Consider the following 15,555-nt stretch of genomic DNA (forward strand, 5'->3'; position numbering starts at 1 on the left):
CATTATCATGTTATGTTCTTGTCACTATTTTTAATATGCGACCGACTGCTCTGATGACGCTCACCCTTACCACCGTTTATCTTTGTCCACCAGCCTTTGCTGTTCCATCAAGCATTCTGTATCAACCATGTTATCATATCTGGAGGTCATTGCTTCTGCATATGAGATAGAAAAAGCGCAGGCATGAATGATACCTGATGAAGAGCAAAATAAGGACATGTCAATAGGTGACCTCCCCCAAATCTTGGCAGGTCCTGACAATTTTAAAGAGGAGATTCAGCAAGTTGAGTCAGATACATTTTAAGGAGAAGAAACTTGCCATGCCATAACAAGACTAAGATTTTACACTAAAAACACGGAGATGAAACAAACTGAAGGACACAGACACTCAACTTTCATTCCCTGAGGGACCCAGTGCTGGCTAATAACTTTGAGGGGTTCATGATGGCTACTGTGGGAGTTTGTGTTGAGTCGGAAAATCACCGTGAAAATGATGAAAGTGATGACAATGATGATGGTGATAAGGCTCAGCTGCATGACTGGGCCAGTGACATATTCCAGACATGTATACAGGTTTGGCTCATGGGGAGGTACCAAACCATTATTACTTTTATATAGTTAAAGGTAAAGTTAGGGGCATTCACTGTAGCTGCACATGACCTCTGTGCTCATCTCTGTCCCATCTCTTTCCCTTGAGCCTGTGGTGAGTGAGATCCTATTACCCCAGGACACAGGGCAAGTTCAACATCTGGCTTACCACAGTTTACCTTCCCCATGTTTTGCTAGATATCCAAAAGAGAAGATAACCAGCTGGTGTGCTGGGTGCTGTCTGCACAGGTTGGGGTTTGAAACCCAGACCCACTGACTCGTAGCTAGGCATGCTAACTACTAGATCACGGAGGTGGATGGGATTACATGGAAATAGAAGGGAATCAGGCTCCTGACTACTTTTTTGACCTAAGAAAAAGAAGAGAAATACATTTTCTTAAATGCTTCTGGGAAGGCTTCACCTGGGGTGGTTTGCCAAACAGCTTGGCTAATGCCACCATTTTGGCACACCTTGAAATGCAAGATGGCAGTGTGAGGTTCACAGGCCAGGAAAGTAAAGCATATACAGTAATCCCTCGTTTATCGTGGGGGTTAGGTTCCAGAACCCCCTGCGATAGGCAAAAATCCGCGAAGTAGCGACCTGATATTTATTTTATTATTTATATAATTTATATATTATATTTTATATATATTATTTATATAAGCACGCATATCTCTGTGAATCTCGCCTCAGCCCGTGTGAACAAGGTCACCCAACCACTAGTTTCTCGAGAGATTCAAAGTCGGCTACATTTCACAGGAAACTCATCGAAATTCTAGTCAGAAACTCAGTCACCAACTTGTCGGTTACTCGTGTGGTCGGTAAGTTGTGGTCACAAGAAGAAGAGCGTTTCGGCTGTTCGGTTCAGTAGCTCTCCACGTGTTTATTCCAGTACCGCAAAGAGCTCCACGAAACTAGATAAGCTTGGAGTAATCATTTTGAGCAAGTTTGGGTCTTTAGTCTTATTCAAGTGTAGTCATTGCCTCATCCTGTCTGGGTCGTCACTGCCAACTTCTCGAGCATTTAACGGTAGCAAGCTGTAACACACTCTCCATTTGTCTTCGAGCTAACCACTGATGAACCAACAAATGCTACGGTCGCTGAGCCTATCAGCACCCAGGATATGGAACACAGTGCTCTGGTTGGTCGCCTTCCATCCATCAGCCAATAGTGTGCCGTGTACGATCACACTTGGGCAAACTAGCTCAAACGGAAGTGTCCGTAGCTGCATTTTACATACGTGCGAGTCTTTGTCTACTCATCTGCAGTGCGCTACATATTTTATTTCAATTTAATATTATTGTAATATGTTCTTATTAATGCTTTCTTAATTTTTTTATATTGTTTACAATTTTTTTAGGCTAGAAAATGCTTCTTTTACTGCAAAATAAGTAAAATAATAAATATATTAAAATACCTCTATACCGCAAAATTCTGCGATATAGCGAAAAATCCGCGATACGAAACTAAATATTTACAATTTTAAAATCCGCGATACAGCGAGGCCGCGATAAGTGAACCGCGATATGGCAAGGGATTACTGTGTGTGTGTGTGTGTGTGTGTGTGTGTGTGTATATATATATATATATATATATATATAAATATATATATATATATATATATATATATATATATATATATATATATATATATATATATATATATATATATATATATATATATATATATATATATATATATATATATATATATATATATATATATATATATATATATATATATATATATATATATATATATATATATATATATATATATATATATATATATATATATATATATATATATATATATATATATATATATATATATATATATATATATATAGTTATATATATATATATATATATATATATATATATATATTGTGTGTGTGTGTGTAATGAAAAAGGACACTGTTGCTTAGAAATATGAACAGCATTAATTATGAAAAAATCAGTTATAAAGAATACGGAGGAGCATAACTCAAAGCCTTGAAACTACAAGATAAATATAACTAGATAAATACACACACACACACAGGACATAGTAAAAAGTTGAGGAAGGGAAGATGCTCAAGAGACATAGAAATATAGCTTCCCACAAAGAAACATAGAGGTTTGGAACAGACTAAGTGAAGAAATAGTATCGGCGAAGAGTGTGCAGAGCTTCAAGGAAAAGTTGGATAATTATAGATACGGAGACGGGACCACATGAGCGTAAGCCCAGGCCCTGTAAAATTACAACTTTTTTTTTTTTTTTTTTTTTTACAGCAAAGGAGACAGCTCAAGGGCATAAAAAAGTAAACATTAATAAAAAAAAATAAAAAAAACTAGGTAAATACACACACACACACACACACACACACACAGGTTAATTCATGATTTTAAGGAAAAGTTGGATAAGAGTGGATACGGAGACGGGACAGTGCAAGCATAGCTCTCTTCCCGTATGTCACAACTAGGTAAATATACGCACACACACACACATGCACACACACACTAAGCTCACAACTGTGAGATCACAGATTTGACTCCCGGGCAGAGTGGAAATGGATGGGGAGCCTCTTTTAATATGTGCCTCCTGTCCACCCAGCAGTGAATCGGTGCTAAGTGTCTGTCAGTGATTGTGTCCCGCCTCCCGGATGTAGTGTGTGGTGATGTGGGTGTGATCTGAGGCTCCAGCCATACCCAAAGATCCATCACTTGAGCTCCAAGCTATTTCAGGAAGGGTGCTGGGTGGCAGTCACTAACCCATGTGTGATCAGACCATGGTGAATGACACACACACACAAAAAAAGCATTTCCTACTTTTATTTGAAGATATACATTCTATGCTAGATTTTCAATTCATAGAAATTAAGTGACACAACTGCAACAGCATGTTTTTAATGATATTCTACCGTGTTTTTTCACTAATAACAGATTATGTAATTAGTCAGTATCATCTCAGCACAAAAAGACATACACAATTAAGTTAGACCAAACACAAATTTATATATTTTTTTAATTAGGGTGCAAGAACACTGCTCGATTGTACCATCGACTGTGCTCCCTTCAGAGTCTTGGTCCACAACTGTTAGGTACCATTATGCTTGGTAGGTGCTGAGTGTGGCTTTGTAACTGAACTCAACATGGTTGAAGTTTTCTGGTTGGCTGAAGAGTGTTGTGGCTGTGGTGAATAGTAGAATAACAGGATACTTTGTAGTAGTTTATCACTGAAAAGTTAAATAACACTTTTAACTGTTAAGTGCATGTGAAGGTGCTTTTTAACTAAACAAGTGCTTAAAACCATGAGTAGGGAGGACCGCAGCTCACAGACAAAGGAGAGATGGCAGAGCATGCCACACAAACACACAATTCCATGGCCTCACAAATCTTTTCACAAAAAATTCTTTACCTAATACTGTACTTTGCATAAAATTTGAATTTACCATGCTCATCAAGATAACTTTTAATCTGAGAATCTTTACTTTATTCATGAATTTATTTGATAGTTGCTGAAAATGAATTATAATTAAATGTGATATAAGCATTTTCAACCATTCTTTTTATTATTCTTACTCTTATTTTATGATAGTAACTTCTCTTCAATTTTGGAATTGTTTCCATAAATAAAACATTCTTGAGTTTGGAGGTATAAGGGGAAATTATAAAGTACAAAAATAACTGGTGATGAACTAATATTAGAGTGCTCTTACATCACACAATGAATGTTATTACTAGATCTTATAATCAGCTCCTTGGGAAGGTGTTGAGTACTACATCTGAGACTGCGTACGATAACTTATACACAATCTACAATGCTGAAGAAGGGGGCGTGGCTTATTTAGATTTGTATAGAGATTGAATGAACCTGTTTGTGGGTAACACGTGTTATCCTAGAAAAAATAGGTGAAGGTTCATTTTCTGTCAGGTTATTTTGAGGGTATGGTTTGGCATGGAAGTAATCTGGAGGTAACTCGTGTTGTTATACATACCCTCATATGATAACACTGGGTTACAATAAAAAAAAAAAAGTAAGTTGTCTAAGTTTTTTCAACTGATTTAGGACAAATTTGCACCGCTGAATCCGAAAATGACACCCTTTTCTCGATCAGGTCAGGTTTTTGTGCTAAGTCGATTTTTAAAAAAATCCAATCTTCTAACTAAATCGATTACATTGTTGTGACATTTTCGGTTGATTTTTGTTAATATTTCTCACCTGAAATAGGTTTTTAAGATTAAAAAATAATTTTCTAAAACAATTAATTAATTAAATGTTACAAAAATTGATAAGTGTACATTGAATAGTAGACATTGATAAAGGTAAGTACATGTAAATTGGATATTAGGTCATCATTGTTTAAAATTCAGGGCATGAACTTCTGTTTCTTCGAACTCCTAGAATGCTCAGCGGTAGGGATGTCTCTCTTCAGAGTCCAACAGTAATCAGCATAATGACTGCATCCCAGCATCCCTGATACCTGGTCTCCATCTCTTTCATGTCCTGATGGAATCTCTCCCCCTGCTCATCGCTCATTGATCCCAGATTCTCAGGAAACCGATCCACATGTGAGAATAAGTACATAATGCCTTTTGATGCTCATGTTGCATCCGAGGTTTCTGAAATCAGTCAGCATATTGGTAACAAGTTCTGCATAGTTCTTGGCCTTCTTTTTGCCAATAAAGTTCTTCACGACAAGAACAAAAGCCTTCCACACTTCCAGTTCCACTTCATTCACAGAGTTTTCAAACTCTGGATCTCTGATGAGCTGACAGAGTGGAGGACCATCAAAGATGTCAGCTTTCAACTTCTCCATGGTCAATCCTGGAAAAGCGTGGCAAGAGTAAGTGAAGCAGCCACCATCCTTGTCCAGAGCTTTGGTGAACTGTTTGATCAAGCAAAGCTTGATGTGCAGCAGTGGAAAGAGTATCCTGTCTCTGTCCACCAGAAGGTTGTTTATGACGTTCCTTGCTCTGCAAATCACCAGTTCTTCTCATACTGGCCAGTCCTTCTTCGTGTAATGCTGAGCTTTGTCCCTACTATCCCACATGCACAGAAAGCCTGGGTACTTGGTGAACCCGGACTGTTGTCCCAAGAAAATACAAAAAATACCAGTTAGTTAAAAATTGACGCAGGTAAACTTTTCAGAATTCGTTTATTTAAAGAAATAAGAAAGAATTTTGCCTCATATATAGAAAATACCCGTACATGTAAAAAAAAAAAAAAAAATCATGTGACGATAGATAAAAAAGTTGACCTGATTGAGCAAAACCAATGTGATTTTTGCATTCAGCACATCAAAATTGTCCTAAATCAGCTAAATAAAACTTAAACGATAAATTTGTTGTTGGCCAGTGTATAATCATTAGGGTTCAGTAAGAGGCAGGTGGTGTTTAAGTGAGTAAGTGAGGTGCACCTAGAAGGCCAGCAGCAGCAGCAGTGTTTGGGGCAAATCGAGGAGGAATGTAAGTAGACAAACACTGTCTTGAGAAAATACCTTTTTGGATTTTAGTTTTAGGGAAGAAGTAGTTTTCCACTCATTATGTGATACTTCTTCAAGTGGTGAGAGTTTTTCTCTGTATAACCCTCTGAAAAAGTCTTTTTCCATTCTTCATTCTCAAAGAATGAAAACACTTGCACAGGAAAAAAAATTGAAAAATGCATCAAATATTGAGAACAAAATTTTTAACTTGTTCTGAAAACTAACTCCAGTCACAAAATGTATATTTACCCAGCAGGGTACCTTTGCTACTTTATACCCAAGATTCCAAGATCTGTGGGTAAAAGCCAAGGAGTGGCAATACTCAACTTATGCTTAGTTGCACCCAAAGAGTTAAGTCTACAAGAACTGTCTGTGCAACTCTGTTCAGCCACATCAATCCTTAACATAACCTGTACATTATGCAGATTTTGTGATGGTTTTGCACATTCTAGTCATAATATGGATAATCTACCCCACAACTGCACTTCATGAGGATAGAGTTATAGTTTTGCAGATTCAAGTCCCTATGCAGATAATGCAGATTAGGATAACTTGCAGTTTACTGTATTTTGGTCAGACACTGCTTTGAATTTAGTACCATAGGAAGCCTACTCTTACACAACTCTGTATCAGAAAAACAAAAGTGAAGTTGAATTACCTGGTTTTATCTATTCTGGCTTCATTTGCAAGAAATGAAACAACAGAAGTGTTGAATGCTTTTCTTTATCTTCATTTGGCATTGTTCAGATATATATTATATTATGATAATCTGCAACACAGCTTTTCAAAAGAGTAAAGGAGAGATATTGTGCCCTTCTTGCTCCAGTCAGAGGGATTGGTAATAGTGCTGCACTCTGCCTTTAAAGTCACTTTGAAAATCCCCTGTTGGAAACTTTGTTTATGTGACAAGTAACCAAACCACTTATACTTTGTAACAAACAACATTATCATCACCATCTTCAAGCATTACTAGTCCACTGCAGGACTAAGGCCTTTTCCAACATCCTTCAACTCTGTCTATCTGATGTTAGTGTACACCTTCCTTCTCTGCCAAATGTTTTGATTTTGTCTCTCCACTGGGTCCTCTGTCTGAATTGATTTCTGGGTTGTCACTTTGCTACTCCTGTTACAACACCATTGGGACTCATGTATTGTGTTTGTCTTGAAAAAGGCCATCCATTCACTGAATTATTTTTCATATATCTAGAATATTATAGATTTAGTTATTTTTAACACTGACCCTTTTCCATACATGCCCAGAAATATCAGTGATTCCGTTTGTTTGGTTTTGATTAACGGCTAACCTGTTTTTGTATGAAAATTTTGAACTTGTAATAAATCTTGACAATTATGATACATTTGTAGTTTTGATGAATCTATATGTTATCAGGAAATTCACTTTGTAATGGTCAAATTTCTTCAGCAACTTAAAATCAAATTGAAGCTCTTCTGTTATCATAAATTGTTAAGTAGTTTTTTTCCATTATGAATTCTAAATACAAAGGCTTATAATTGCTTCACTTCGTGAATAATGAATAAAGTAAAAAACTAAGGATACAAGAACTCTTTAAGAGGCTAATATCCATACGGTACTATTAGTTGTATTGTGAACTTGATATAAATAAAGGCATGTAGATCTAAGTCTCCCAAGGCACAAAGAATGGTGGTGAGCGGTCTTGTTTCGCCCGCAGGTGGAGCTTCCATGGCCTCGTATGAAGCAGCCAGCCATGAGTCTACCTTGGATATGACTGATGTGATGGACATAAGCTGTGATCCCCCAGGGCCCTCCCCGGGGAGATCTGCCTCCTCGACAGCCTCCTCCCGCCCAGCCTCACATGTTGGGGAAGAGATTCAGGCTGTTTCAGCACGCCTTTATCAGGTGCCTGTGACACCCTCCAGTTCAGCCAGAGCTTCCCCTCACATTCAGAGAAGTCCAAGTTTGGAGGACAATAGAGCTCTTACATCCTCTGCTGAGGAATTGTCCACCACCCTTGGCTCTTGCATAAGGGCAGCAGAAATACCAGATTCAGTCTGGGTTCCCATTGAAAAACCTGAAATGAAATATAGTAAATACAATTCAGATTTTGTTGAGATCGATGTGCCGGCTCCAGTACCTGCTAGAAGTTACAGAGGAGGGGAGTCACCTAGAGATAAAAAGTTACATGCTGTAGATCATGGAACTTGCAGTGCTTCTCAGCAGAGAGTATCATGCCAGGAGGAAGTACCTCCATTAAAAGGACCAAGAGTGCCAGATAGTGACAATCATAAATCTACAGAATGTTCTGAAGGTAAAGACTTGGTAGATCAGAGTTGTAATGTTAAGCCATCTGTAACATCATCATCAAGAGAATATTGTGTAGATTCTTCAAGGTCTGCACCTTTCAATGAACAGAAAAGCAGCTCATTTGTATTAGAAAAAGAAAATGAATATAAGAAAGAAAAGGATCAAACTGTAAATGAAGAAAAATCATCCTATGTATGGAGGAGGTACACTGCAGAAAGCAATTTACCAGAGACATCTCAGAGTATGTCTCAAGAGGAATCCTATCCACCTTTAGAGAAACCATCTTTAGGTAAAGATTTCACAGAAATCACCCCCACATCCAGAACTAGAGCTTTGAAAGGATCACCCTCAACAACCACTTCTGAGGATGATCTTTGGTTGGCAACAGAAAAGAAAGATCAAAAGAAGAAGAAAAAGAAAAGAAGCAAAATTTTATCACAGGAGGAAGAGAGCCATTCAATTCAAGTTATGAAATGTAGTACTCAAGAAACCCAGAAGTCAAAAGAAAAGAATGAGACTGGCCTTATAGACCAAGACACTAAATCGATGAGTAACAAAGGCTCAAACATTGTTGATGCTCCTCTGGATATTGACATTGATACAGACTACTTTCATGCAGCTCAGGAGTATCATGAGGCATCAAGTAATACAAAGAAATCTGAACTACTTGTGAAAGAGCATATAGAACACCAATTAGATGAATTCCAGGAAGCTCGTGAATCAGTTGTACAAAATTTAGAAGATTTTGAGCTGCATGGAGATGATGAAGACAAGGAGATGCCTGTTAAGCATGCAGATGATGTCATGCTTAAGTCTCTGCATGATGAAAATGACTTAGCTAGAGCCTTAGAAGAAGCCTATTCCTCAGATGACAACGTCCCAACTCAAAGAACTCAGATACGAACACGTTCTAGATCCCGACCTGCCCGAACCTCAGAAATGTTCCCTTTCAAAGATGAGACTTCTGATGAGGAAGAAGAAAATCGACTGAGACGCCGCCTCGTGGTATCTGCCACCATTACTGTGTCAGGCAGTCGATCAGCAAATGAAGAGACCAGCACCGATGACCGAGGAGAGACGAGTGGAGATGATCGTGCAGAGTCAAGCACTGAGGATAGGCGGACAGGGACTAGTGAAAGTGATGTGGCAGCTAGCCCTAATCCACGTGCAAACTCATCCTCTAAAAATAAAAAGAAAAAGAAGAAGAAACGATAACAGTGAATATATTATATATATATATATATATATATATATATATATATATATATATATATATATATATATATATATATATATATATATATATATATATATATATATATATCACTTGAAATACAATATCTTATTGACAGTTACAGTATGTGCATAGAAACAGTGTTATCATGAATAAATATTTTCAAAAATATAAGCAATACCCAACGATTTACAGTAACAACATTGAATGTAAAGCTGTCATGTAAATTTTTAAGTAACATGTTGCAGGGGAGTTGCATGCATTAGCAAGATTTAACTTTTAAATAATATTTATAGTCTGGATGATTAGGCTAGTGATATTAATACCCATATGAAATTGAAATAAATTTAAAATAGTCACAAAAAAAATATGTATTCTTTTTTTGTGTGTTAAACTGAATGAAAGCATTGCTGCTTGGGTGAGATATTGCCAAACTCAAAACAGTTTAGAAAATATTGTTTAATAGTAGCAACTCAATTATCCAGCATAAATTATTTTTAGCCCAAACTTTTTTGCAACTTAATTAATATGAAATAATAGACTTACTACCCTAAAGTAATACATTATTTCAAAATGCTAGGCTAACATTTTACCTTGTGTCTAAGATCCATATGACAACTGTATTGACTGCTGTGAGCAAACCAAGTTAAACAGCATGCTCAACTTTCTGTTTGTGAGATGCCCTCAGAGCTTTCCTTGAGGCATCTTAGTTAAAGAAAGAAAAAAAACTTAAACCCATAAACACTTTATTCATAAGGCAGTTTTAGCTTCAATATTATTCATTGTCTTGGCAAATGCCATAAAACTCAGTTACTGTTGAATGCAGACAGCTATTCTCCATCTTTTTTTTATTACTATAGGGCTCTTGCTTCGTGAATCAAATTCTTTGTGATGCTGGGCAAGCAATTGTGTTACACGCACAATTAGAAAGGTAGAAATAATTTGCAAACAATATAGTAAGAAATTTCCCGTAATGTCAGCACCACCCACACCAAGAATGTTGTGTTGCAGGGTTCCCATGTTTCATGTGTGCCTTGGATTTGTCTTGATTTTTTTTTTTCTCTCTCTCTCTCTCTCTCTCTCTCTCTCTCTCTCTCTCTCTCTCTCTCTCTCTCTCTCTCTCTCTCTCTCTCTCTCTCTCTCTTTTTTTTTTTTTAAGAATGGTGCTGTGCTTACAAAAAAAATATAAGAACAAAAGAATGCTACAGAGAATTGTGAAATATTTTGTAATTTGATGCTGGCCATTGTTAAGATTATGCTAAAAATACTGATGAGATTGTCCTGAACTTTATTTTATTTATTTATTTATTTATTTATTCACTTACACAATGCTGCAATGGTGAGCAAGCTATCTATCTATATTTCTATCTCCTCTGATTCCTGTCTCATGGAATTCACTCTGGAGGGTGGCTGTTGCCAAAACATCTCCATTTGCTCCTATCCAAACACTCCATCCTTATATACTCCAATCCTCTCATTTTTCATCCCCTTTTTGTCAAGAATTCTACCATCCTTTCCTCTTATTTTACTTGGGGTCGTCTCTTGCACTGACAGCATCAACCTTACTCATGTCTACTTTCTTTGTCAGCACATTCCTTCTCAGTCTCTTCATGTGGCCTGAGGGTTCTGCACTTAACTAGTTCCTCTACTCCACAATTTATTTGCTCTCCATCACTAGACAAGCCAAATCTTCCATAAACACTTCCATTGTTCTCATCATACAGTAATCCTGAAATCACCCCAAAATATGCCAACACTTGTCATCGTCATTGATGGTGAGAGGCATTGCAGCCCAGAATTCAAATGTTTCACATAGAGCTTGGTTATATTTTATTTTCATATTTTAACATTTGCCAGTTTTTATTAATACCTGTAAAGTGTAGAGGAGAGGTCAGAGAGGAAATGGCTAATCGAGTTGCTACTGTATTATAATCAATTGGCACTCACATACATGAGCATGTAGTGAGTAGAATATGAATTGGTTATTTTAACTTTAAATATCATTTATCACGTCCAGAAATGGACTGATATGATCTGTGCTGAGTTTGTGTCACCGAGTCTCAAAAAGAAAGCTTTGCTAATAATGGTCAGCTAATTAACAATCATATAACCTTTTAGATAATTATTTTATTTTTTTAATGAAAAGGCATGTGTATTGGTACACCATTATTATATATTTTTTTTTTTAATGAAAAACAACTTTTTTAAACAGTGGCCTTTCTTTTATGAAAAGTTAGCTGTGTATTGTATTTTCCATGCATTTTTTTATCGTAATTAACACTTCTTTTTACTAATACTATAAAGTTTCAGTGCAGTCAGTTGTTGCACTAGTAAACTTGGTTTATTTATTTTTTGGTGTGGTTTGAATTAAGTAGTGATATGACAAGGACATAGCAATACTGGGTCAGTAGTAACAGCAGCATTTTATCATCCTCAAATTTCAAATATTATCAAACCTGAGCATTGGTTTCTTAATTTCCATTCAAATGAGAAGTATAGTGGTTATTAAAATAACTAACGATGAGGTACATAATTTGCCATACCAGGAAATGTATTCACCCATTTTAAAGAATTCTAATTAGTATAATATAAACCTTAAGGTTGTTAAAGTATTGGTTGATGATGATATTTTAGATAATTCGAGACTTACAGGAAGTAATGTCACCAAACAAATAAATGAATGGTCTTCAAGCAGCATATAAATCAATATAGTGATTGAACCCAACATTTGCTAAATCTGTGCCATTAGGCAAATACCGAGTGACGGTTTTGAAGGTCAGCGTACTTGAAAAATTATCCTTAGTTATTAATTATGAAATTGTTAGTTTAATCTTTTTTTTATAGAAAATAGAGGCATATGACTGCTGCTACTGCATGAAGTTAATATTATGACAAAAGTTCCAAGGTAATTTGTTCTAATTTATATTATGCCTTGATGTTCCACTTCAGAGCATCTGAACCAGAGGGCAGTAGATTCCTGAATAAGGAAACACTGTCTAAAAACTATTTTGAATAAATATTTCTTTCAAATTTGTATATCAATGTCACAATATATATATATATATATATATATATATATATATATATATATATATATATATATATATATATATATATATATATATATATATATATATATATATATATATATATATATAATACACACACACGACAATTTCTCTAAAACGCCTATGTCAAATCCATTGTATAAATCAGTCTTACATGACACCCATTACTAAATAATCACAAATCAGTACATTTCACTGCTCTGCAGGTCAAAAAGTGCTCAGCCTCAACTACAGCTATTTGAGTGAGACCTCCAAATATCCTGAAATCAAGTTACTCAAACTATATTTTATATATATATATATATATATATATATATATATATATATATATATATATATATATATATATATATATACATATATATATATATATATAGGATACTTGCATAACTCAATTATATTTACAAATGTATTACATGGGCTTTCAAATCTATTGTTGTGATAGTAGAAGCTTTAGTTATCTACATATCTAAAGCTTAGGTACTCATTTACTTCTCTATATAGTTCATCAAATACTGAACCATTTCACAACTGGAATTGTACAAAAACTACTTTCCTATTACATAAACCTCACATGGGATGTTATGATCTTTATGCTTTGATCTTTGTGAGTACTCTAATGTTATAAAGTATCAGAGCTCTACCTTTGAAAGTAGTAGATGAGGAGGTTCATTATGTTCTTCCTCTGAAAGGTCTGAATATTGAACTAGCTCTTTAATGCAGATAACTGAATGAAAGTGCAGAAAAATGCAATGCCTAAATTGATGTTAAATGATTTCCAGAAAGGAGCTGCCTATTGAAGGCATACATATAATAATCACAATAACTTCAGTTGTATTTATTTCATGTGATAGCATTTGTTCACCAAGAAAAGAGTTATTATGGAGGGAGTTGTGATTGCTTTCCAGCACAATTAGGTAATGATGACAATGGAACGAGCATGTTTGTCATGATGTAATGAGCCTGGCCTGCAGGTTCAGATTAAAAACAATAAATGGAGCACTACAAGTATGCAGGCTTCATTTTTTCTCTTCCCAAATCTTCACCTGTGAGCAATCTTTTTAAAGAAGACAATGGACATTAAACTCAATGAAAATTACAGTTATGTACCTTTTTTTCAAGGAAAACAGTAAAGGTATGCTGTGTAGGAATCACAAACTGCACCGCATCTTGCATTAGTATTGTGCTTGCCATTCATTGATTTGACTGGTTTCCATATTCAAGTATTGATTGTAATAAAATTCATTTATGCAAATGCTGGATTGATAAATTCTCAAATGGAAAATAAATGTCCAAGATATTTATTTTGATTTTTCCCCTTTATAATTATTTAATTTAATTAAAACACTGAATATAGTGATGAAAAGAACAATATGTCGATCCTGATGGATGGCATTTGCTGATTCTGTGATAGTATCTTGTAAATAGCAGGTATATATTGGCTTTACATGCAAGCATGCATATGTGCCTACACACACACACACATACAAAAAAAAAAGTTAAAGAAATAAATTGAATGTTTAATATGAAAACTATTTTTTTGTGACAAGGCAGTGGAGCACATGCAAGACTGAGGTCTGCTTACACACACAAAATGATGGAGCTGCAGGAATACACTCCACAAAGCTTTGTGTCTTATGGTGTGTTGGAATGGCAGACTTAAACGTATAGTGTTAATAATCTTCTGGCTCTTCTGACTGCTCTTTTAATTATTATACCAAAGGAAATAAGTGTCGCATATTTCTGCAGCTTCAGCTTTCAAATTATGTGCTTTGCAGGGTCACAGACTTGCATGCTCATGATAGGATAAAACAAAGGTCTTCAGAAAATTATAAATTAAGCAACAGGTGTAGCAGTAGGTGGTGCATGATTGCAGCGGCAATATTGGTTCACGAGAAGTATAGAGCTGTGAGCCACTTCTGAGATGCCTGAATAATAGCTTGAGGTTTCAGCAATCAGTTTTTATAACTGCAGTGGGATCGCTGTTGATCTGAAGAATGAGAACTGAGATGGAATGACTTTATCCAAAGTTACACATTCATTTCTGGATGTGAAATACATAATATTACTTGGGACCCTAACTCTGATTATGTCTGGTCAATAAGCAATGCAGAAAACTATTAAACTTGCTTTTTTGTTAAATAAAGAATGCTTGAGTAAAACTTTGTTTATAATATGTAATTTTTCTTTATGGTTTATGGAGTGATTTGGGTGAGTGTTGCAGAGCTGCACTTATGAAAACTGAAAGTAGACAAGCAAGTCACTTAGGAGAATAATGAGGGATGCTAATTTCTGCCATCAAAATTCAAATATCACATTCTGCTCCACCTAAGTACAAATGGGGAGGAATTGGTAATAAAAAATAAGAAAATGAAAATGAAATCCCATGCTTACAACAGCTTTTGAGAGGTAGCCAGTATTAACTTGCATCGGGATCCCTCATTTCCTGCTCTACTCTTAGGAAGCAGTCATTGCAGTGTAGACATGAGCCTCACTTCCACTCGGCACAATAGCTAGGACAGTCTTCATCAACCCTGAGCTTAATTTTCCTTCTGATCTTCCCCATTTGCTTAAGAATATTGACTCCCATAGTAATAAATAATTCTGAATTATTTGCTAGGCATTATCATTCTGTCAATATAATATGGAAAATGCCTGAAAAGTTCTTTTCAACCTATTAGATTTATAACAGCTCAACAATATTTGCCTCTCAGGATTTGATAGTGTGGAGGACTTGAGCATGAGCAGCTGTGCCTCGTCCCATCACAGTGGAGACCCAGCCCTCCTGTGAAGTGCTGCAGCTCTAGTGTGTGCCATATGTAAGATAAAGGAAATTGGTCATCGTCTGAGGCCTGAAAGTGGTTAAGGGTATTTTCAGAAAGACAGTATTTTTTTTAAATGCAGTATATTTG

At 35.7% G+C, this 15,555-nt stretch overlaps 1 protein-coding gene across 3 annotated transcripts in view; it reads left to right on the plus strand.

The window, feature by feature from the left end:
- The window catches only part of LOC127004102 (BCAS3 microtubule associated cell migration factor-like), a 31,534-nt gene extending 17,589 nt beyond the window's left edge, over positions 1–13,945 (plus strand). For 2 of the 3 annotated variants that reach the window (XM_050871457.1, XM_050871458.1), the window contains exons 16-17: positions 3,604–3,687; positions 7,749–13,945. In XM_050871457.1, the coding sequence (XP_050727414.1) occupies positions 3,604–3,687; positions 7,749–9,556 (1,892 nt within the window). In that variant the 3' untranslated portion in view covers positions 9,557–13,945. The remainder of the gene's footprint in view (positions 1–3,603; positions 3,688–7,748) is intronic. The other variant, XM_050871459.1, reaches the window with a different exon arrangement.
- The last annotated feature ends 1,610 nt before the right edge of the window (positions 13,946–15,555 follow it).

The sequence above is a fragment of the Eriocheir sinensis genome, chromosome 27 (genome assembly GCF_024679095.1).
Source record: "Eriocheir sinensis breed Jianghai 21 chromosome 27, ASM2467909v1, whole genome shotgun sequence".
NCBI classification, from domain to species: domain Eukaryota; kingdom Metazoa; phylum Arthropoda; class Malacostraca; order Decapoda; family Varunidae; genus Eriocheir; species Eriocheir sinensis.